We start from the raw sequence: 22,334 nt of genomic DNA, 5'->3' as shown, positions 1-22,334 counted from the left end.
GATGTTCTCCATTGTGCGGTAGGTAAAGCAGGTCCTTGTGTCGTGGTAATCTGACAGGGAAAGACGAAATATTATTGAGATATAGTGGGAACCACGGTTGTGATTTCCAAAATGGAATGACTAGAATGAAATCGAAAACTTCATCTTGAATTATCTTGTTTATAACTCTTCCTACCAAATTAAATGGAGGAAAAATATAAGGATGATATTCACCCCAATGTAATGAGAAAGCATTGTAATATAATGCACCTGGTTCTAGAACCATGAAACAAAATCGTCAACCTGTTTGTTTAACCTTGAAGCGAACAAATCTACATTCGGATGAAAAAACTGTCTACATAACCTAGCAAACATTTCTGGTTTTAACATCCACTCTGTTGAATCAGAAAAATTTCTCGAGTAAAAATCGGCAACAATATTTTGTTTCCCAGGTATATGACAAGCAGAAATATATATTTTTCTTTCCAAAGACCATTGCCATATATCTTTAGCAAGATGATCTGTGGATTTTGATGACATGCCACCCATATCACTGATATATGAGATAGCACAGATATTGTCTGACTGAATGTGCAAATGAACATTTTGTTTTCCCTTATATAAAGACTGTTAAGCATAAAAAATTGCTAATAACTCTAAATAGTTAATATTATGCCTTGCTTCCTCAGATGTCCACCTACCACTTGCATGATTTTTACTTGATATATCTACAACTCCCCAGCCATAGGTGCTTGCATCAGTTCGGCAAGTACTTTCAATAGCAAAAGGTCTGATTCTTTTCCCATTTTTCCTAATTCATTTTCACACCACTAGTTTAATTCACTTAAACCTTCGGTTGATAAAGACACCAAGTTATCATAATTCATTGTTTGTCCTAAACCAAATAACTTATATATCTCTTTCTAAATTTCTATAGAACATTGGAGCTTCTAAAACAGCATAAAAAGCATTTATAACTAACCCTATGAAAGAAGCTAAACTCCGCACTTAAACTGTTCTTTTTTCAAACAAGGCTTTAGCATTTGTGTAAATTTTGTTAGCCTTTTCTTCTGTAAGAAATATTCTGTACTGAGTCAATTATAAAGCCAAAAAATACAATTCTTTTGTGTAGGAACAAGAACAGATTTCTTGCGATTGACTTCATATCCCAGATTCTCCAAAGTCTGTAAAATAGTCATAGTATTAGCCTGACAAACAGCCTTTTCTTGATTCATATTTAATGAGTCTTCAATATAATACGACCCCGCCCGCTTAGCTCAGTAGGTAAGAGCGTTGGTCTACGGATCGCAGGGTCGTGAGTTCGATCCTCGGGCGGGGCGTATGTTCTCCGTGACTATTTGATAAACGACATTGTGTCTGAAATCATTAGTCCTCCACCTCTGATTCATGTGGGGAAGTTGGCAGTTACATGCGGAGAACAGGTTTGTACTGGTACAGAATCCAGGAAAACTGGTTAGGTTATCTGCCCGCCGTTACATGACTGAAATACTGTTGAAAAACGGCGTTAAACCCAAAACAAACAAACAAACATCTAATATTTTATTGTCTAAACCATGCATTAACTGGTTTTAGGACTTCAGTAAATATCATGGGTGCTGAAGAAATTCAAAATGGTAAACAAACAAATTGATAAAGGGTGTTATTCCATGAAATTTTCAAATATTTTTGAAAATCTTTGTGCATGGGAATAGAGAAATAACTATTTTTCAAATCAACAGAAGTTAAAAAATCATTTTCTTGTAACAAATCCAAAACCACTTTAAATGTTTCTTGTTTAAAAAAATCATAATGTACAAATTTATTCAAATACCTTAGATTTATAACTGGCCTAAATTTGCCATCGGGTTTTGGTACAATGAAAATAATTGATATGAATTCTCCATTTTCATGTGTGGACTGAATAATAGCATCTTTTTCTAGTAAGGTCAAAACTTCTTAAATGACAATATCCCATTGTTCCTTATTAAAAGGAATTTCTTTCTGATTTTTTTCTTGATATGGCTGTTTGTCAAAATCAGTACAATAACCAGACACAGTTTTAAGAACCCATTATCTTCAGTGATAGTTTTCCAAAAATCTAAGTGAAATCTCAGATTACCGACCATACTTACTTTATTTGTTAATTCTGGTCGTTTGGGGCAGTGGCAGCTGCAGTCTTTTTTGGAATTCTGTAACCACTCAGTTTAGCTGGATGCCTGTACTGTCCTCTTGGAGGATAAGGCTGATTTCTAGGAGAATTTCCAAAGTTACCACTGTAACTGTTACCAGTTCCACTAAAGTCAGCCCTACGAGGGAATCTTCCACTGCCTCGGCGCCTATATGGTTGGCCTCTGTAATAATAATCTTTCCCTAGATTGATAGAGGATTCACAAGATTTAACAGTCTTAGCAATATCGTCGCCAAATAACTGAGTTGAAACTGGTGTGGAAATACTACACAAACTTTGGTATTTCTTTTGTAAAGAAAGTCTTATCATGTAACGTCTACGTACTGAAAGGTTGTACTGTACTTGACCAATTAGTGTTAATGCATCAGAAAATAATCCCTTTGTCTCAATATTTTGAAGAATTTGAGGTTTAAAATCCTCACACAACTTCATTATCGGATTCATACATGCTGACAGAATATTCTGAGTGTCAACCATGGATCTATCTTGAGCCTGACATCTTTTATCCATTATTTTCAAATTTCTGGATTTACGGTAGGAGGGCGTATCATTTCACAGTTCTCTGGCACCTTATATTTTGCCATCAAAGAATCAATGTCACAAGAAGAAGTGCAAGCCACATTTATCATATCATTTTAGCTAGTGATGACGAAATAGGTTTACCTTTTTCTGGGGTCTTTAAACGTGGAAAATTCCAATCTTATCATAAACAATTTCACCTTCTTCAACAAAGGCATTAACCATATCTTTGTTAGAAAAACCTTGCTGGATATGTGGACTTTCTCCATCTGAAATATCATCTCTGTTTACCTCAACATGTATATTTGGTACATGAGGCCATGAAGGATCAAACCCTTGAGCTTCTGGCTCAGGATCATAATCAGCTGGCTGTACAATGCCCAAGACTTCTCTCAAATTATTAATGTCTGAAGCAGAAAACTTTGTAATGTCCAATACAACTTGACTATTACTGCTACTAGGTAAAATTTCAGCAGAGTAAGTTTCATTGTTATTTTGGTCTAAAAACCTTCTCTGTGTTTTTCGACTTTTTCTTGTCTTTTGGTTTAGAATTTTTGGCATTTTGTTTTAACGGAATATTCTCTTTCGGGGTGTCCTTTTTAGATTTATTTCCAGTCTTTTTAATATCAACAGACATGGGTTTTTTCCTTGTCGAAGAGAATTCTTCCTCGGAAGACATTTCTATAAATTCCATTCTATTATTTTCGTCTTCATTTCCATCTAAGGACGAGACGTCGTCTTGTCCGGAGCTCATTCTTGATAAATAAAGTTAATAACTCTGGGACTACGTCCTCAGATGCTCCTCTTCGATGATATATACTTACCACTGAAAAAAATAACGAAATATTCACAATAATTCAGAACACGCTTTGATTCTTCAACGCCAGAACAAATATGATGGCCACCTGTCCAGAACGTCCGGTTATCACTTCCGGTTGTGTTTGATTTTTTTTTTAAAGCGGAACATAATCGATGTCAAAACGATATGCTAGTGTATACATGCGAAGCCAAAGGCCTTACGGAAAATAATGATTATTAGGCCTAGTTTCGTTAAATTATCAAGACTGGTTTCAGAGATAATTGATAGTTCGTATTATATATTGAATGACCCTCGTATTTCTACTTTTATGTTGATGTATATCGAATATGTTTTTGACTGGACTTCTTTTAGTATAATAGGCAACATGTCAGATGCCAGTTCTCAAAGTATATCTCATAGGCAGCTAATAGTCTTGCTACAGTTGGCAGAGTAAGATTATTTCATTATATTTCTACGAACTGTTAAAGGTGCCCGTTCAACAGTAAGTACCCACAAGCAGCTAACAGATACAAGACATAGTGAAAAGACATTTCAACATCAACACGACGAAGGACATATTTCCGTAGCATCACCTTCCTACAATCTTTTGGACGGTCAGGCGTATGTATCTTTTTTTATTTTAATTTGATTAGTTGCTGTATAATATCTTCCTCATGTATTGTCTGGCTGTCTGTATGTCACAAAGTTTGTACACGTAACCTTCCGACACCACCAAGTGGATTTACACCTAATTTTATGAGAGTGATCATTTCCAAGCATGTTCTGTTTCGGTTATTTTTAGTGGAGCTATGGCCCTTGATTGATAAAATTTTATGATGTTTTTGGTCACGTCTCTGATTAAATTGCGCGGGTTTTCACCAAACCTGACAGGAGAAACTAGTACCAAGCCTTGTTTTGCATATTGTAGGCATTTTCATTTTCGTTATTGTTCTTGTTTTTTGCTATCTTTTTAAAAATTTATCTTATCTGCGCAATTGCTCCTCTACCACAAGGAGGAATTATACCAAACTTGACAAAAGCCATAATGGCCAAGCCTCATTATGCATATCGTCGGCATGTGCTAGTTTTATGATTTTCAGCATAGGTATGGTCCTTGATTAAAAACACAAACTATTATGTTTTGGCCATTTCTCTTATATCATTAGGCAGATGTTCACCAAAGTTTATGGGAGTGATCAGTGCCAAGTATTATTGTGTGTATTGTCGGCATGTTCCCATTATTTGATATTAATTCATTCTGCCCGCGCGACGCATTAATGCGTCGACCAATTGTTATCTGAATACCGCGTGCCGCTTCTAGGCGGTGTAGTTATCTACATCTGGAAACCGCACGCCGCGTACATGCGTCTTTACAGTAATAGCTCTGAATTCCGCATGACGCATTCAGTCGTCACATTTCATTGGTCTTAAATAAAATCTTTTAGTTCTTTCTAACAATTGGACCAATCAATTTTTTTGTTGCGTAACATTTTTAAAACATAAATAAAACCGGATGTTGTGAAAAAAATAAATGCTTTCGTTGAAAAAAGCTGTAAAAGCGAACGTCGTTCGAGTTATAATTTGTGATTTCTCGAAGCCTGAAAATTACGGATGATTCTTTATATGATCGAAACATTAAAAAAATGAATAAATAAATAAATAGATACCAACAAATATTCATTGAGAAATGACAGTTGAAATAATGCAACCCAAAAGTATATACTTTTTCGTTCGTCGCTATGCGGCAAATAATGCCATCTGCGGGATCAAACATTTTTACGACTAATTGAGTTTATTCTCATTATTATCATTCTTACGTTTTATAACAATAAAATTATCATTAAACATTGTGCCAGAATTTCATTTAAATCTGTCAAAATTTAACAGAGATAAATATAAAAACATAGCTATGGAGCTATAAAGGGCGTTGAGTATATTCTTTATAAGTACGGTTCTAAACATTTGAGTGCGGAAAAAATTGAATTATAAATGATCGGGTACTGCTATAAAAAATACACTTCAGTAAAGACAGACGTACATAATTACCGCACAAAAATAACGTGAAAGTATCATACCGAAATGCAAAACAAAAATTTCATTAGAATTATTTTACACGTTCATACCGCGTGAACATTGTCACATCTTTGCGTCGTGACCGTGAACGCACACAACACTGCCTGAACAAAACTGGTAGAATTGTGGATTATATCATTGAAAAGAAAAGAACTAAATATTTTCTTTTACATGTAAGCTTAAACTATCTTCAACTCATGCACACCAGATCTTTGATTCTTACGTATGCGATATAACAATGCTCATGTGCGTATAAAAAAGTAAAAACATCTTCGTTGGTATCTATCTATTTGTTTATTTATTTATTTATTTATTCATCTATTTATTGTGTTGTTAAACTTCGAGACTGACTCTTGATCTATAGAATAAAGTGTTAATAATAACTCAATTATTTCGACAGCTAGTTTGTGATACTTTAGAAACTCCACAAAATTGTTTCAAAATTCAAATTTTCATAAAGTACGTGTACATGTTTTCTGAAAATTAGCCCAAAATAATATCATTTTCAGCACAATAGTTTCTGTCTAAAATAGCTAAAATATTCATTTTATTACATCTTCATACTAAACACATACGCTATTTTTTATGAGAAATAACTTTTGTATGCGTTTTGATTGCTTGGATGCGTATAAATGAGTAAAACCAGTGTTAGAAAATGACAATAATATGTATTTATAAAATTATTTTTAAGAATTGTTCATATTTGTTGTTTAAATATGTGCATGATAAAATTTAGCATTTTATACATGTTGTTTAGACAAAACAATATCTGATGAGAGAATACGGTCATTTGTTTTGTGTCTTTAATTCAACAGTCTGTTGAAATGACTGTACTACAAAGCTGCATGAAATTAACTTTGTTGCGTAGCTACTTCAGTTTACTTACAAAGAGTGCAAATTCCATACTTATTAGCACATATTTGATGTCATATGTCACTAATTAACAACAATATCCGAAGCAAAAAACTACGAAATCAATGTTATCTCTAAAAACATCTCTCGGTATTCAGGGTAGATTGGCTTATCAGCCTCCTAGGTGGCTGAAAGATAAATATCAGCAGGGTAGAAGTGGAGATAACGCTTTAGAGCAGAATGAGTTAAGCGGATATATGGCCCTTGATTTGTTGTTTTTTACGAGGTTTACACTACTGCTACTGCTATGCCACTGGGCTGAAGTTCACCAAACCCCACGAATGATCAATATGAAGCGTCGTTGTGTAGATCATCGACATGTTCCAGTTTAATTATTTTCATCGGAATTATGAGCGTTAATTTGACAAATTTTATGATGTTTGTGCTACTACTTTTATATCGCTGGTTGGAACTCCACCAGCTTTTACAGGAGTAATCAGTGCTAAGCCTGACTGTGTATAGCGTTGGAACGTTGCAGTTCAGTGATGTTCACTGGAGTTATGGTTCTTTTTACAATATGTATGTGTTAAATGGTAGAAGTAATACTTTATTCGTGAAAAAAAGCTTTAGTTCATTTAGTAAGTTTAGCAGCTAAACAATTATAGCTCAATGTTTAAACTACAACATGCAATAGAATAAAACAACGCCTAAGATGTGTCAGCTTTTTTCCTCATATAAGTAGCATTATAATTAATCGCTCCATGCCAATAATTTATCATTAATTGTGAATCAAGGTTTTATTCTGTTAGCAATCTAGTACCTCGAGCTAATCCTTGGAATGTTGTTTGTCTGACGTCAGACAGCTTGTTTAGTACATTGGTGCACTAATACCTCAGACTGACCCGTTTATATGTTTAACTTTATACACACATGTATTTTTCCAGTAATGTCAGATCTTTAATCAGCGGGGGTTAGCTCTCAGTGGATGATTTTGCCACAGGCATATCTTGAGCGGTACTCCACTGTGTTCTTTTGTTTGTTTTGTCCTACTTGTATGTTTGCTTTGCTTTTACTTTATGCGCGTGCATGTCGGATTGAATCAAATTTATGTATTACCTTTTACAATCTAATATTTCGTCACCTAATTTAGCGCTTATCCACACAGGAATTAATTTTGTTTACACTATCGTGTTAACCTGGATGAAAATACGGTAAGACTGGTATGCGCCGACGGCGTTCAAACTCCCAGTCTTATTTATGTAGGCTCCTAACCGTTTAAAGGCGATGCCTCTATTTCTAAGTTGTGTTTTGCCATTTTTTTAATGAATAATGTTTTGTTTGTTGGTAGTGTTACTTTCTTTCTATCTTACTTTATATGACTTCTTTCTACTTTTAATGGCTAATGCTATTTCTTTCTCTTCCCTCTCAACCTTTTTGTACCCTACCTCTATCTTTGATATTTATCATATAAAAAAATTTTACTTGCTGACGGATGCTATTATCTTTCCACTGAAGTTGCTATCTGTGGTCTGTCTACCTTGTAGTGTGGCTCTTGTTATGTTTGCTGTGCTCAATGATCCCAAGTAATATATTGTTACTTTTTTCATTGTTCTACGTCTTTGTTTTTCAAAAATAATATAACATGCTAAATTAATGCAAAAGATTAACATTTATCTGAATTTCAATGTATTAGTAAAAGAAATTTGTGTTTATATCTGTTCAACCTTACTCATACCAGAAAAAATAGACATTCCACTTTAAAAAATTTCATTTTGAAAAAAAATGGGAATAGTTAAATTGGCAAAGTTGTAACATAGTTCACTGTGTGCAGGAAATCGGTCGAAGCTCAAAAGTTGAGAGTGTGCCACTGTAGTTTCAAGATGGCTCCCGACAGTATTCGTTTAAGTGTTTTGTTTTGTTCTTACTTATATTTTTTTTACTTCGTCCAGGTATCGTGTATGCATATCGTTGCTACATCCAAACATACACTGTAGTAATATTTTGGTTTAGAAAAGCTGCGTTCTCGGCGGCTATTCTGAATCTTTGTGCATATTTTGTTAAAATTGTCCACGTAGCTGGGCTACAAAGCCTGTCATTCCAAACAGTTGTATAGACATATAATAGGAAACATAATTTTGCCTACCAGAATGGTGAATACTTGCATAAATGAAATGCCTACTAAACATGTGGTATCTATAGAGTAGTTAATACTTTTTTTGCAGATTCATACAAAATATTTTTTGCAGATTCATACAAAATATACTTTTACCATTCTAGCAAAAATACTTCGCCGTCTTATCATTGTAGATATTGATTTAACCTTGGATCAGTAGTTTTCACAACGTAGCGCTAACAATTAGAACGTTAGTGGAATTTCAATTGAATGCAATCGATAAATATTATTATATAAGCGCTTCCTTTTTTGCTTTACAGATTATGCCTTGAATTTGAAGCGCTAGCTGGCGGTTACTTAAAAAGCAAGAATTTAATAACACATACCGTATCTGCAGCTGTGCCGTATCAAAAGGTCCGTGGTACGCGGGAAATATGTTATAGATTTGACAATACGGCTCCTATACACTGCAAAGACATCGGAAAGTGCAATCAGGACCCTGTTCAACTTCAAAGTCGTATTACACGTTCTGCTGTTACAAGTGTTTCCTTTAATGGATGGGAGGATCCAGAACCGTCTGGTGGCTCGTCTGTCCATGCCTCTTCTATTGAAAGTTATCAGATAACTGTAAACGAAGTGCCACCCTCGACCGGTAATCTAAAAGTTGACTATTTGACGAATGTATATACGAACAAAGTTGAATTCGATGAGAAAAACATGTTGCTTAATCTCACTTCTGACAAACCGCGACTCTACTGTATCACACTAGAAGTAAAGGATAAAGCAGACAACGTTAGACAAGCAAGACAGTTCCTTCTTTATGACAACACCTCATTTATTGAAACAAGGGAAAGCAAGCCATTCAAAATAACATCAGCTTCAATACAAACCAAGTTTAAATGGCAAACTCACCACCATGACATCTGTCTTTCCTGGAAGGACCATTTTTTAAATCGCTACTACTTAGATAATGCTTTGTTGAATCCGATTGAACCGGCACCCCACGGCCTTATCACTGGCATCTATGAACAAAACAGTGGTGTGCTGCCAGTCTCAGGAACTAAGAATGTGAATGGAATCGTAAAGTTTATGATTTCTTGGAGCCTAAATGGAGGACATCCTACTTCCGAGATAGTTGTGCCAGAGTTTCAAAATCAATCATATTGCAATGATTTCGATGTCAAAGACGGCCAAACTTATACAATAGCTGTCCGTTCCATTGATATTGCCGGCAACACGTATAAGGAAAACAGAACTGTGTCTATTGACCGATCCGTGCCACATATCAACAATATATGGCTCAGGAAGGACGGATATAAAACTCTTTTCGTACATCATGAAACAGATTTATCAACTATGCAGCTATATTTTGAGGCTCTTGATCTACACAGTGGGATAAGGATGGTGCAATGGGCGTTTGGAATAACTGACCCGGGAACTGAACTTTCAACGGGATCAATAAGTGTAGTAGTTCCCAACGAAGTATGTGGTTGTGCTTTAAACATTTACATGTACCTTTATCTCATCGGAATTTAGAATGTAAAGCTTAAATACTAAACTTGCATTTATCAATAAAAGAATTTATTACCAAAGAACATTGCCATGGAAACACAACCGCCTATCTGTAATTATATAACTTTAAAATGTTTATATAGGTTAACAAGTAAACATTTGCCATCCCGTAACAATGTAGACATACTGCGTACATAAGAACACGTTCAGTTACATTCTATTCATTTCAAAGCATTTAAATATAAATATATTTTAGAAATCCTGTCCCACCAATGCTGTAGAATGTTACTGTCCGGATGCTGGAGTCTGCGAATTCTTCAATTATACAGTTCCGCTGAATAAACTTGTTGCAGTCAATAAACACGAGGGCGACCATAACCGCAATTACTATTTCACGATTAAGGTTACAAACCATGCACACTTGTATAATATCGAACATGTAGATATCCTTGTAGACGATTCTCCTCCTGAGGCTGGGGTAGTTTATGAAGGTAAATTCGTGACTATAAGTTATGTTCTATGGAGTTTTACATATGTGCTTTATATTATTAAAATGATTTCAAAAATATGTTTGCAAACAATCTGTGAACATACCAATTTTCTTGAAGATGAGATGAATATTATATTTAATCCACTTTCGAAATGATTTATTCTAAGAGGAAAAAAACAATAAGTTAACGATGTAGGAATTTGTATTCATAACAGTCAAAAATTGCATATTTTCAGGTCCAGAACATAGCAATGACATTGATTATACAAGCGATGAGACTTTTCTAATTAATTGGCATGGATTTACTGATCACGAAAGTGGAATTAAGACGTACAGAATAGGTCTAGCTGCTCGGTGCCTTGGCCAGACTGAACTTTACAATTTTACAAGTATTCCAGATATTGAATTTTATGTAGACGTCCCATATACTGAATCGTCGCTGCGCATTCCTGCTAATTTTACTGGAAAGCGTTACATATCTATGGTAGCACTCAACAATGCTATGAGCCCTTCAAAAGCAATATGTTCTGACGGGATTAAAAGGGATCTTTCTCCACCAGAAATCAGAAATCTTACGTTAGAACATGGATCATGGTCAGAAACAATTGTTTGTCATGAGGGGCGTGCTTGGCTGTTTCATTCTTCAGTGTCAAAGATCCTTCTTCATAATGTATCGAGCTGCATTGATATTTGCAACGAATCGCCACAAAATCATTTTCTTGCATCAGCTCTTCCGACAAATAATGTTCAAAATATAGATTCAGAAACATCAGATTTCATGTGCCGCAGAATGCGTAAATATCGGAACGACACCATAATCTACTTGCCGACGGATCACATAAACCTCGTATGGGATGTGGAAGAAAATGGTAGTCAAGTTGATGATAACTTTATAGGAATTGGTATCGACCCATCGGAAGTAAACTCTCCAAGTATTCACAACTATCAATCCACAGCGAAAAGAACTTCTTTCACGTGCCGACATGAAGGAATTGGATCAGACGAATTGTTTTTCATCTTTCTTAAGGTTGTCAACAAAGCCAGCATAGAAAGCGTTACAGTTCTTGGTCCCGTCTTGATAGACGAGACTCCACCTGTTTGTACGAGTGTTCCAAAAGTTGATGTTCTTGAGGAAAATATACTTGTGGGATGGGCAAACGACACTTTCTATGACATCGAACAGAAGGAGCTAATAAGCTCAATATATTTTGAGATAGGTACTTGATAAAACTTATATAAACAGATTCATTTATCATTTATGACTGTTTAAACATTAGTAAAATACGATCTACATAGTTCTTTGCTTTCAAGCTCCATTGTCAGATATCGACTGTTTTAATATTAGGGAATTATTTTTTTCAATCGGTAAATAGTGTACCGTTTTAACTTTCATAAAACATCGATTAGTTTTTATTTGAAAATATTAGTTGAACTAAAATATTCATTCATTTTGAATGTTCAAATAAGTACTTTCTTAAATATGCTCAGCTTACGACTGTACGCGTAAAGGTAATTATTTAGCATGTGGGTGATAGAAGGTAGCACACAATTGATATTTTACTTTATCTTTATTAAAAATCAATAATTTAGAATTTGTTGTCAAATTTAATTTGATTTCTATCATTTTATTTAAGGCTGTGATAGCATGTCGGTCACACCTTTATTACAGTGGGACCTCGAAACGTCGATGCCGTGCCCTCAGTTCAGCGGTGGATGTTTCAAATACCCCATTAGAAGGCTACAAATACACGACAATGACATTGGTTTACCATTTTACATTACTATGCATGTGTATAATAATGCTGGGCATGCCCTGACTGTGACAACCGATATATTTAGAATACCTTCACGATATCCACCAGGTCATGCTATTGTTACTGATAGCGATCCAGAATGTAGATATAAAACAGAAGACACCAACGTGCATTTCACATCAAATACACTGTGTTTTAAATGGACTGGATTCAAACATCACGAATCAGTTAAAGTCGAAGTTGGCGTAGGTTCCAACAATTCGACAGATGATATAGTTCCGTACTCAATTCATAAACGCACTGAGAACTTTCACTGTATACATTCTTCCAACATTAAATTTCAACAGACTTATTTTGCATTTGTAAAAGCTTCGTGTTCCGGTGGTGTTACCATGTCAGCGTCAAATGGTGTAACTGTGTTAGACAAGAGTATGCTTATGAAATCATTAACTGTACGCTTAGGAGAGAAATGCTCAACAACCGATGTTATAATGCCTGTGGTTAGAAATCTAACACATGCAAATCTGTCTGTTACATTTTCGGCTGAAGTTGGCAAACGATACGAGCTCTTCATCCCCACAAATATCATTGATTCTGTCTACACAAATGACGGCATCATCTTCACGAATATGACTGACAATTTTTCACTTTCTATTGTGCCTTTTATTAAAAATCCGGTAGTGTACATTAGTTCAAGCGGAGGTGTTATCAATGAAGAAAGTCAAATACATATTCATAAGTGTCCATCGACATTGTATGTTGGTGAAAATGACATTATCTCTGCACATTGGTTCTACACGGAAAATAAGGATTACGGTTTAATCTTTGAAGTTGCTATTGTTAACGCGAAAAACATGACAAGAAATAACTCTCAGATACACCTAACACAATATGAATCTTCCACAATCCTTACGACACACACATTCTATGATGTAAATCTGGAAGCAAAAGAGTGTTATAATGTGGTTGTAAAGCAATGTTCTTATACACAGTGTCTCGAGCCAGTCTTTTCTAGGATGTTTTGCGTTGCCAGTTCTTCAGAAGCACGAAATCTACACGTTTCAAGTCTCAAAAACGTTGTTGGTGCGTCATGTTTCTTGATAAAACTGGAGTGGAGTGCCTTTCGGAGTGACAGCAGGGTATTGTTCTATCAATGGGTCGTAAGTCAGGATAATGCAGCAAATCACATTCTCATCGAATGGCAAACAATAAGAGCAAATGACACGGAAAAATATCAGGTAGATGTTGAATCTGCTGAATTACTAAGCATGTAGAACACGTATTGTATTTATTTCTTGAATCAAACGTAGATAAAAGGAAATAATATATTTTCCCATGGATGTTTTACATTCGTGTGATTAAATACAATAGAAAGTTTATGAAAATATGATTATGAGGTTGTCGTTGTTTTATCGATTTTTGTACATTTTATATTAACCAGGTACAGTCATGTATTGAAATACCCGTGCATCTACACTCAACCATGTTTGGCTGTGTAAGGGCTCTCGACGAGGCTGGTAATGAGGGGTTTGCATGTCAAAGTATTAGCAACGGACCAAAAAGAGAATATACACCTGATACAGTTTACGACTTTGATTCAAATTCGAAGGCTTGGAAAAGTATAAAAATGGTAATTGAGAATAGGTTAATTTCATTAATTCATTCACAAAAGAAATAGTATAACTGTGATTGATAATATCCATACTGACATTTTTAAGTGCTTATTTATTGATATTTTTTCGCCTCGTTAGTACTGTACTGTAGAACATATAAGAACACATTTGCGCAAAACTACATTATAAGCATTTGTTTCTCAGCAACATATCGGAGATCGGAACACTCTTATTGTATTTGGTCGTAAACATATCTGCATAGATGTATCAATACGGAGTGCATGTAATATGAAATTGCCTGATATAAAAACATAATTTCAAATTTCTGTATTTCTGTTCGAATTAAACTTCTGTATTTCTATTTAACTATTTGCATTTTAAGGCACTTCCAAGCGCAGATATTGGACATCTTTATACCGTTCTACACAACAACGAATTAGACTTTGGGACACCAGAAACGCAAGTTATGGGTGTAATGCTATATGCGACAGAGCGAAATGTCACGTGGTATCTTATGTTAAAAAATCAAGCTCCCGGAAGTTGTGAACTAAACAAATATTGCATTATGTCAAAAACAAACAATGCCGGCTATGTCTCTTTTGATCAAAATCTTATAACACTGAATACATTTTACTACGTATGTGCATATTCCAGTGTGACAGTAATAGAAAGGGAGGTGTTTTCAGAAACTCTATACGAAATAAATTCATGTAGCAATGGCTTTGTGCTTGATAGCAAAGCTCCACGCTCTGGACGCGTAGAAGCTCGTAACACAAATGGATTTCTTACAAATCTTTTTTCCATTGAACTTGCCTGGATTGGATTCGTAGACGAAATACATGCTACAAAATTCGGCTATGTGGACAGCATACGAACTTACAGTTATGCCATTGGTATGGATAAAACAATCTTATGTTGATCAAACCTCCGAATGAATTGATATATTTTAAGTGTGCACATTTTAATTTTACTGGCTGCAATATCTTATGAATCTAACATTTGTTACCATTAGTATATAAAGGATGCACAATACTGTCTAATGTAAGGCAGCTGCTTTAACTTTAAGGGTGTCGACCTTATGGGGTAGATATAAGGCATTTTACAATAATAAAGTAGCTGCATTATCGTTTAGTGAACCCACCACATGGGGTAGATATAAGGCATTTTACATTAAAGTAGCTGCTTCGTTTAGTGAATCCACCACATGGGGTAGATATAAGGCATTTTACATTAAAGTAGCTGCAATATCGTTTAGTGAATCCACCACATGGGGTAGATATAAGGCATTTTACATTAAAGTAGCTGCTTCGTTTAGTGAATCCACCACATGGGGTAGATATAAGGCATTTTACATTAAAGTAGCTGCTTCGTTTAGTGAACCCACCACATGGGGTAGATATAAGGCATTTTACATTAAAGTAGCTGCTTCGTTTAGTGAATCCACCACATGGGGTAGATATAAGGCATTTTACATTAAACTAGCTGCAGTATCGTTTAGTGAATCCACCATATGGGGTAGATATAAGGCATTTTACATTAAACTAGCTGCAGTATCGTTTAGTGAATCCACCACATGGCGTAGATATAAGGCATTTTACATTAAACTAGCTGCAGTATCGTTTAGTGAATCCACCACATGGGGTAGATATAAGGCATTTTACATTAAACTAGCTGCAGTATCGTTTAGTGAATCCACCACATGGGGTAGATATAAGGCATTTTACATTAAACTAGCTGCAGTATCGTTTAGTGAATCCACCACATGGGGTAGATATAAGGTATTTTACATTAAAGTAGCCGCAGTAACGTTTAGTGAGTCGACCAAATGAGGAATATATATGGCATTTTACATTGAAGTAGCTGTATTATCTTATAGGGAGTCGACCATATGCGGACGATATAAGGAATTTTACAAATGTTGGACTCAAGAGGGGTGTTGTTATTAATGGCATAGACTTACCTGATGGATCAGTTATCTACTTTACCGTCAGAGGTATGTTGGTGTATAAAATGTGGTTTTAAAGACAATTTGTTGTTTCGTTTTCATGCATGCGACTAGAGTTAATTTTATGTACCGAAATGATTAACAAAATTCAGCTGGAAACAAGTCGATAGATAATAAAAAGAAAAAATCCTGATACATGATCTGATGACATAATATTTGTTAAATTTGTTAAATATTTGTGATTTTTGTCGGGTTTATAACATCTGATTTCGTATTGAGACGATAAGGATTAAATTTCCTACTCACAGAACTAATTAAATAAGACAATGAACCTTCTAATTTATAATTACAGATCTCAGCAATTTTGTATGTTGCCAATGCGATCCTTGTCTCGCTTTAGTAAAAACGTGCTTGAGCGGCATGTGAATTCCACTGTTAATGCATGTTGCTTCTGAATGTGATACACCCAAAGTATCCGAGTTCTATGCAAACATTATTGATGATGAAATCTATCAAAATTATAAAAGAATGTGACACTGTTTTAAGACTATTCTTTGCTTCGTCAGCCACAGACCACGCTGGCAATTCTGCAACATCAGTATCAAGCGAATATATTGTTGACACTTCATCGCCTACCCGTGGCCGAGTACAAACCCAAGGTTCCGATATGTACCACGACAAAATTTTATACGTAACCGAGGACGAGATAGTGGTTCATTTATCAGGATTTAAGGAAGAGGAAAGTGGGATAGATTATTTCGAAATTGGGCTTGGATCTAAACCTTACCTTATGGACATCCTGTCAAAAACTGTTTATTATGATCACGTAATTGCTCTGAATTTGATTGGTTTACGCATAATAGATGGACATATATACTACATATCGGCAAAGGTAAGGAGTAAGATTATACTGGCAAATATTAAATTTATGAAAACATTAACCGGTCCAGTAGACGACAACTAGGCAGAGTCACGGTATAATTCCATTCCGTAAGTGTTAGGTTATTTTCCGTGTGTGGAAAATATATAAGTTTTGACCCGGACCGAAAGATAAGTCTTTCTCTCCCCCCCCCCCCCCCTCCAAATAAAACAAAAAAAAAACGTACCAAGAACGAAAATTCCCGGGAACAAAACATTACAACAGTGTTTGTATAGATTTGAAAATAACAGACATTAACACAAAACTACATAAGCAAAGTAAACAAATAAGACAGCAAGGACAAAGCAAACATATAAAGGAACACAGTAGCCCACTACCTTGGACAAGTCAGTGCCAAATACACTTTCATTGGTTTAAACCGGTCCTCACCAAATCTCACTCTTATGTCATAATACTAAGTTATTGTATGGCAAAAATGTGTAAGTAATCTTTATCAGTTTGTTTTCGCATAAACATTTTTATGAATACTTGAAATGCATAGAATATCGGTTCATTATTAACTTTATAATAACTTATTTTACCTAAATTTAGGCTGTCAACAGAGCTGGACTAGCATCAGAATATGCAACTTTGGAATTAATAGCTGACAAGTCGCCTCCGACAGGTGGTCACGTCTTAGACGGACTCTGGAAGGATGTGGTTAGTTTTCTTTCATCTTTTAAATGATAAACACATACTGATTCCTGTCCATTTATCAATTTCAAAAACGGTCCATTCTTTTTTGTAAAGATAATATATTGTTTTATTTTAGTTTGAAGTTTAGCAAGTATTTCACATAATGCATGTTTACATCACAAATACTTAATTTCAAAATGAGTTAGTATGTTTATGTAACTCTCGAAAACTACCATGTTATGACCACAGAAAGATGACAATTATCAAACAGATCTTAGTCATGTCAATGTGCACTGGAAGGGTTTTATTGATCCCCACAGTGGAATAGCTTACTATCGAGTTGGGCTTGGAACAAAGGCTTACTTAGATGACATTGAACCATTTTTTGAGGTTGGTTTAGTTGAAGGTAAGAATGAACCCAAGGTAAGAAAGAATTGCAATTCTACAGATCAACGGCAATTATTTACCTCTCTGCTGCCAATGAATTCATCTTAGATCGAAATTGGTGTGAATGTTTTGGGTCAGAAGTTGAAAAAAAATGGCTCATTATATTACCAGTTGCCCAGTATTCAATTTCGCGGATAAACCCAAACATGAACTCCAAATTAATTCCCCTATAAACATTAAGAATTTTTAAGTAAAGCATTAATTCTAATCAATCGAGACATAAATCAACAAATGTTACATCAGATGTTTCTTTAAAGAGGTAGGACATTTTCATGAATAGAATCTTCATAGTATCTTTTAAGCTTTTGTAAAAGAAAATTTTTGTTGATATATCATTTATAAAAAACTACTGTTAAATTACAGCTGCATTTACGTAAGTGTAGTGCTTTAATTTTATGGTAGCAAAATAAATGTTATTTTTGTAGCCCTGGAAATCAGTTTCTTCATTGTTATACGACCTGTTCATCTTCATTGAAGATTGAAACATTAGAAAAATGGTCTGTTATTGAATTTAATAACTGAATTTTATTTCGCTAAAGACGCATTATTTAATTTGCATCTTTTTAACATTTAATATATCTAAAATACATTTTGTAATATACCATTTCTTGAAGCAATTGAACACTTAACATTTACTGTGATTTTCCTTAGACATCACTTGGCATACAGAATTCATTATTGGACATAAGTACTATACAACAGTCGAAGCATGTAATGGTGCAGATCTCTGTGTAACTCGAGCATCTGATGGCATTGTAATTGACAATTCACCGCCAATACAAGGACTAGTGCAGACCGGATCAGATGACTTTCATCGAAAATTTCAGTCACATACGTAGGTGTTTTATCGTATCCATTACAATACAGATATTGAGTTAAATCACTAGAAATGTTCATTATTCTTAGATCTTAACTTGAAATCCGCAGAGTTTTATTTGAATTTGAAATTAAAACCATTTACTCACACCAATGTTATATTAACCTACCGCAGGTCCTCAGTACATGTCAGATGGACAGGTTTTGATGACCCACAGTCTGGCATTGATCACTATGATATGTGTATTGGAACCAAACCCGGCAGCTGTGACATTTTACCAGACATGAACTGCTTGTTACAGTCTAATGTTATCAAAACCGGTCTTAATCTTCCGCCACAAACTGAATTGTATGCAACGGTCACAGCTTACAACAAAGTTCGTTTGAATGTCACTCAAACGTCTGATAGCTTTTATGTAGATGCAACACCACCTGTTATGTCAATCAAACCAAATTTCGTGCTTGAAAACAACAATATCGCCGGAAAGAAAGGACAATGGGATAAATCAGTTGTGAAAATTTACTGGAAATTTGATGATGACGAAAGTCCAATTGCATATCATGATGTCTCACTTGTGACACATCACGAAGGACACACTCCGGTGGAGCATGTACAACTTAGACCAGTGAATGAATTCACAATACATCTAGATGGCAAATCATGGCTTCATGATGGTGACACGTATTTTGTGATCATTACAAGCTGCAATCTAGCTGGTCTATGTTCTTCAGCAAGAAGTGTTGACCTAATTATTGATTCATCTCCGCCACACCTCGGCGGATTCAAATCACCAATGGTATGGAAAAACCTGAATACTTCCTTAGGAGAATGGAAATCAAATATAACACTGTCATGGTATGGGTTCCAGGACTAGGAATCAGGTATTGAAAGGTATTTTGTCACAGTCAGTAAAACATACAGTGGCCTTGAACTAACCAATGGCGTATCTACAGTTAACGTTTATGGTTCTGAAATTGATAACATACATTCTTTCCTTCTAAATGAAAGATTAGAAAGAGATGATAAACTGTTTTTGACATTATGGGCAGAAAACTCTGTCGGTTTGAACAGTTCATTAGCACGCGTTTCGGTAACCGTTCTATCATCATCAAGTACGTTAGATACTGCTGAGCTAAAAGGATCACTTGAACTCGAAAAACACTCATGTGATATTCAGTACTGCAATAAAGATTGCACTTGTGCAGTAATTGGAAGACCGTGTGTGAAAACTGAGTCTAGCATTAGTTGTAAAGAAGTAAATGAGTCTGTTTCCGGTCATACTATTCCTTACGTTGAAGTGTTTAATGGAATGAATGAAATATCTCCTAATTTTACCGCTTCCTCTGCTTGCTTAACTGGAAGTTGGAAAGTAAACAATGAAATAAGTAACAAAACCATTACACGTTTTGAATGGAGTATGGGTTTACAAGACCAGCCCGTTGGTGAAGGGGTATTTGACTTAAAAAACGAAATGCCTTGGAACGATGTCGGTTTGCAGAAGCATATTGTGCATTGTTTACCTTTAAACAGAAGTCATATTGCACGTGAAACTTATGTCATTTATGTTAGAGCTTGGTTTTCCAGAAATGAGTTCACAATTTATCGATCAGCTCCAATCACAGTGGACCAAACGGCGCCATCTATTGGAGGAGGTCGAGCTGTAAATGACTCTAATGAATTATGCAATGTCGATTTTGACGTAATAGATTGGATGGATACAATTACTGCATGTTGGACCGACGTCTTCTTTGAGCAGAAAGGGCGTTTCATATATTATGTGATATCATTAGGAACATATCCGCTTGGTGAGGCTCTGAATTTATTTGCATAATGCATACGTTTCATTAAATCTATCATAAATCAAAGTTAATTAGAGTGTTGCACATTTCATTAACTCTCCTTACCAGATCAGATCAAGTCTGCTTTCAGTTTTGCTTGGTTTCCTTCTTTAATTCCTAAGATACTTAAGAGATTCAATTAAATAACATGGAGAAGATATATGTCTGAAAATCCTCCATATTATATCTGATTTGTCTTCATTTTTGCTAATTTTACTGCTTTTTTATGATCAGCGGATATGGCATTGATTAAAAAAACAACAACGTAAAGCTTATTAATTGCTGCTGACAATGATGTCTGAATGTGACAGTGTTGTGATTAATTATCTATTTCAGGAGACGACATACTGAGACGAAAAAACGTTGGGCTGAATACCAGTATTACTTTGACAAATATTTCATTGTCGCATGGTACAAAGTATTTTTTCTCCGTAACGGCATACAATAACGTAGGCTTGCATACAACTATTTTATCGGATGGTTTCGTAATTGACATGGACGTTCCCGTAACTGGCGTCGTTTACAACACACGGAAGCATAGAAACTCTGCCTATCAGTCTTCTACTTCATCAATCGGTATATCATGGCACGGATTTCAGGACGCGTTTTCGGGGATACAAAATTATTACGCAGCCATTTCGGATACGCCGTATGCTAACGAAAGCATGAACACCACGGCAACTGGTTTAAATACAAATTATATATTTCAAAATTTAGCATTAGAGCATGGAAAAACATACTACGGTCTTGTTAAAGCTGTAGATAAAGTTGGACATGTAAGCGCTGTAGTTGTTTCAAACGGTATAACGATTGATACTACTCCGCCTGCTGGATACAGATGTGAGAAATATTCAGATATCGAACACATATCTAGAGGCACTATTAGAAATGATGAAACAGCAATTAATCTGCAGTATGCGTCTTCTTTGAAAAAATTATATTAAGTAATAGGAAATTTGTTTTCTGGTAATGACAATCAATTAAAACTTAAAATTAATATAGGCCGATTTCACATGTATCTTCCTGCTGTAAAAGATTACAATCGGAGTTTCCATTTTGAACACAGCGTCTTCGCCCCATATGCTGGACTTCTGAACATATCGTTGGAATTAGAAAGTGATGATCGAAGAAAAATCACGGGGTGCATGACGTTGTTTGAATGCAGTAAGATTATCGAAGACAGCAACGTAGCTATACAACTGACACAAATTTCCCGTACCGAGATAGCAGTACACGTGCTTGTAAAGGATGAAGACAGCTCGCTGAGCAAGGTGTGTACATTAGTTACGCAAAAATAACTACATGTATACTTAACAACTTGTTCATTAAATTTTTAATGGAATGACTCACAGTTTGTTAGTTCTCGCATACTATCAATCATATAATAGTCCGTTCATTAAATATCTATGGAGCGCCAAATGCGCATGTTGGCGTAGCGTTTGTAAACAAAGGCGACTGATAGAGTGGTCTGACCATACCGATATCACTGTTTCAGTTGAAACGAATTTAGGAAACTGTATATTAAATGTTCTTTTTCGAAATATGTTTGCGGTGGGTATAACCTGTAATGGAATTTTTATCACTAAAATCTCAAAAAGTATGTAACACTTTATTGTATATAGTAAGTATATAAGTAGGTATTGCCTCCTGTCACTATATATATTAGGGCACACTCTTTGAAGAATGTAGCATACAGAATTTAATAAAGCATTATATTCCGACTTCAAGGATAAATATTTTGTCATTTGTCTCCTTGTTAGTATTTAGCTGATTCAATTGAAATATAGACTAAATAAAACAAAACTTTTTATTTGTTTTGGGCAAAGTTGATCAAACACAG

At 35.2% G+C, this 22,334-nt stretch overlaps 1 protein-coding gene across 1 annotated transcript in view; it reads left to right on the top strand.

Annotated features, from left to right (window-relative positions):
* The window catches only part of LOC123551182 (uncharacterized), a 34,719-nt gene extending 13,222 nt beyond the window's left edge, over positions 1 to 21,497 (top strand). The window contains exons 4-17 of the mRNA XM_053540817.1: positions 3,974 to 4,106; positions 8,844 to 10,005; positions 10,292 to 10,526; positions 10,762 to 11,742; positions 12,160 to 13,517; positions 13,721 to 13,909; positions 14,275 to 14,785; positions 15,769 to 15,885; positions 16,404 to 16,729; positions 17,309 to 17,416; positions 17,642 to 17,798; positions 18,491 to 18,674; positions 18,831 to 20,461; positions 20,831 to 21,497. Of these exons, the coding sequence (XP_053396792.1) occupies positions 3,974 to 4,106; positions 8,844 to 10,005; positions 10,292 to 10,526; positions 10,762 to 11,742; positions 12,160 to 13,517; positions 13,721 to 13,909; positions 14,275 to 14,785; positions 15,769 to 15,885; positions 16,404 to 16,729; positions 17,309 to 17,416; positions 17,642 to 17,798; positions 18,491 to 18,674; positions 18,831 to 19,530 (6,161 nt within the window). The 3' untranslated portion in view covers positions 19,531 to 20,461; positions 20,831 to 21,497. The remainder of the gene's footprint in view (positions 1 to 3,973; positions 4,107 to 8,843; positions 10,006 to 10,291; positions 10,527 to 10,761; positions 11,743 to 12,159; positions 13,518 to 13,720; positions 13,910 to 14,274; positions 14,786 to 15,768; positions 15,886 to 16,403; positions 16,730 to 17,308; positions 17,417 to 17,641; positions 17,799 to 18,490; positions 18,675 to 18,830; positions 20,462 to 20,830) is intronic.
* Positions 21,498 to 22,334: the final 837 nt, after the last annotated feature.

The sequence above is a fragment of the Mercenaria mercenaria genome, chromosome 4 (genome assembly GCF_021730395.1).
Source record: "Mercenaria mercenaria strain notata chromosome 4, MADL_Memer_1, whole genome shotgun sequence".
NCBI lineage: Eukaryota > Metazoa > Mollusca > Bivalvia > Venerida > Veneridae > Mercenaria > Mercenaria mercenaria.
Note: the sequence above shows the minus strand (reverse complement) of the source record. Positions and strands in the feature narration are given on the sequence as shown.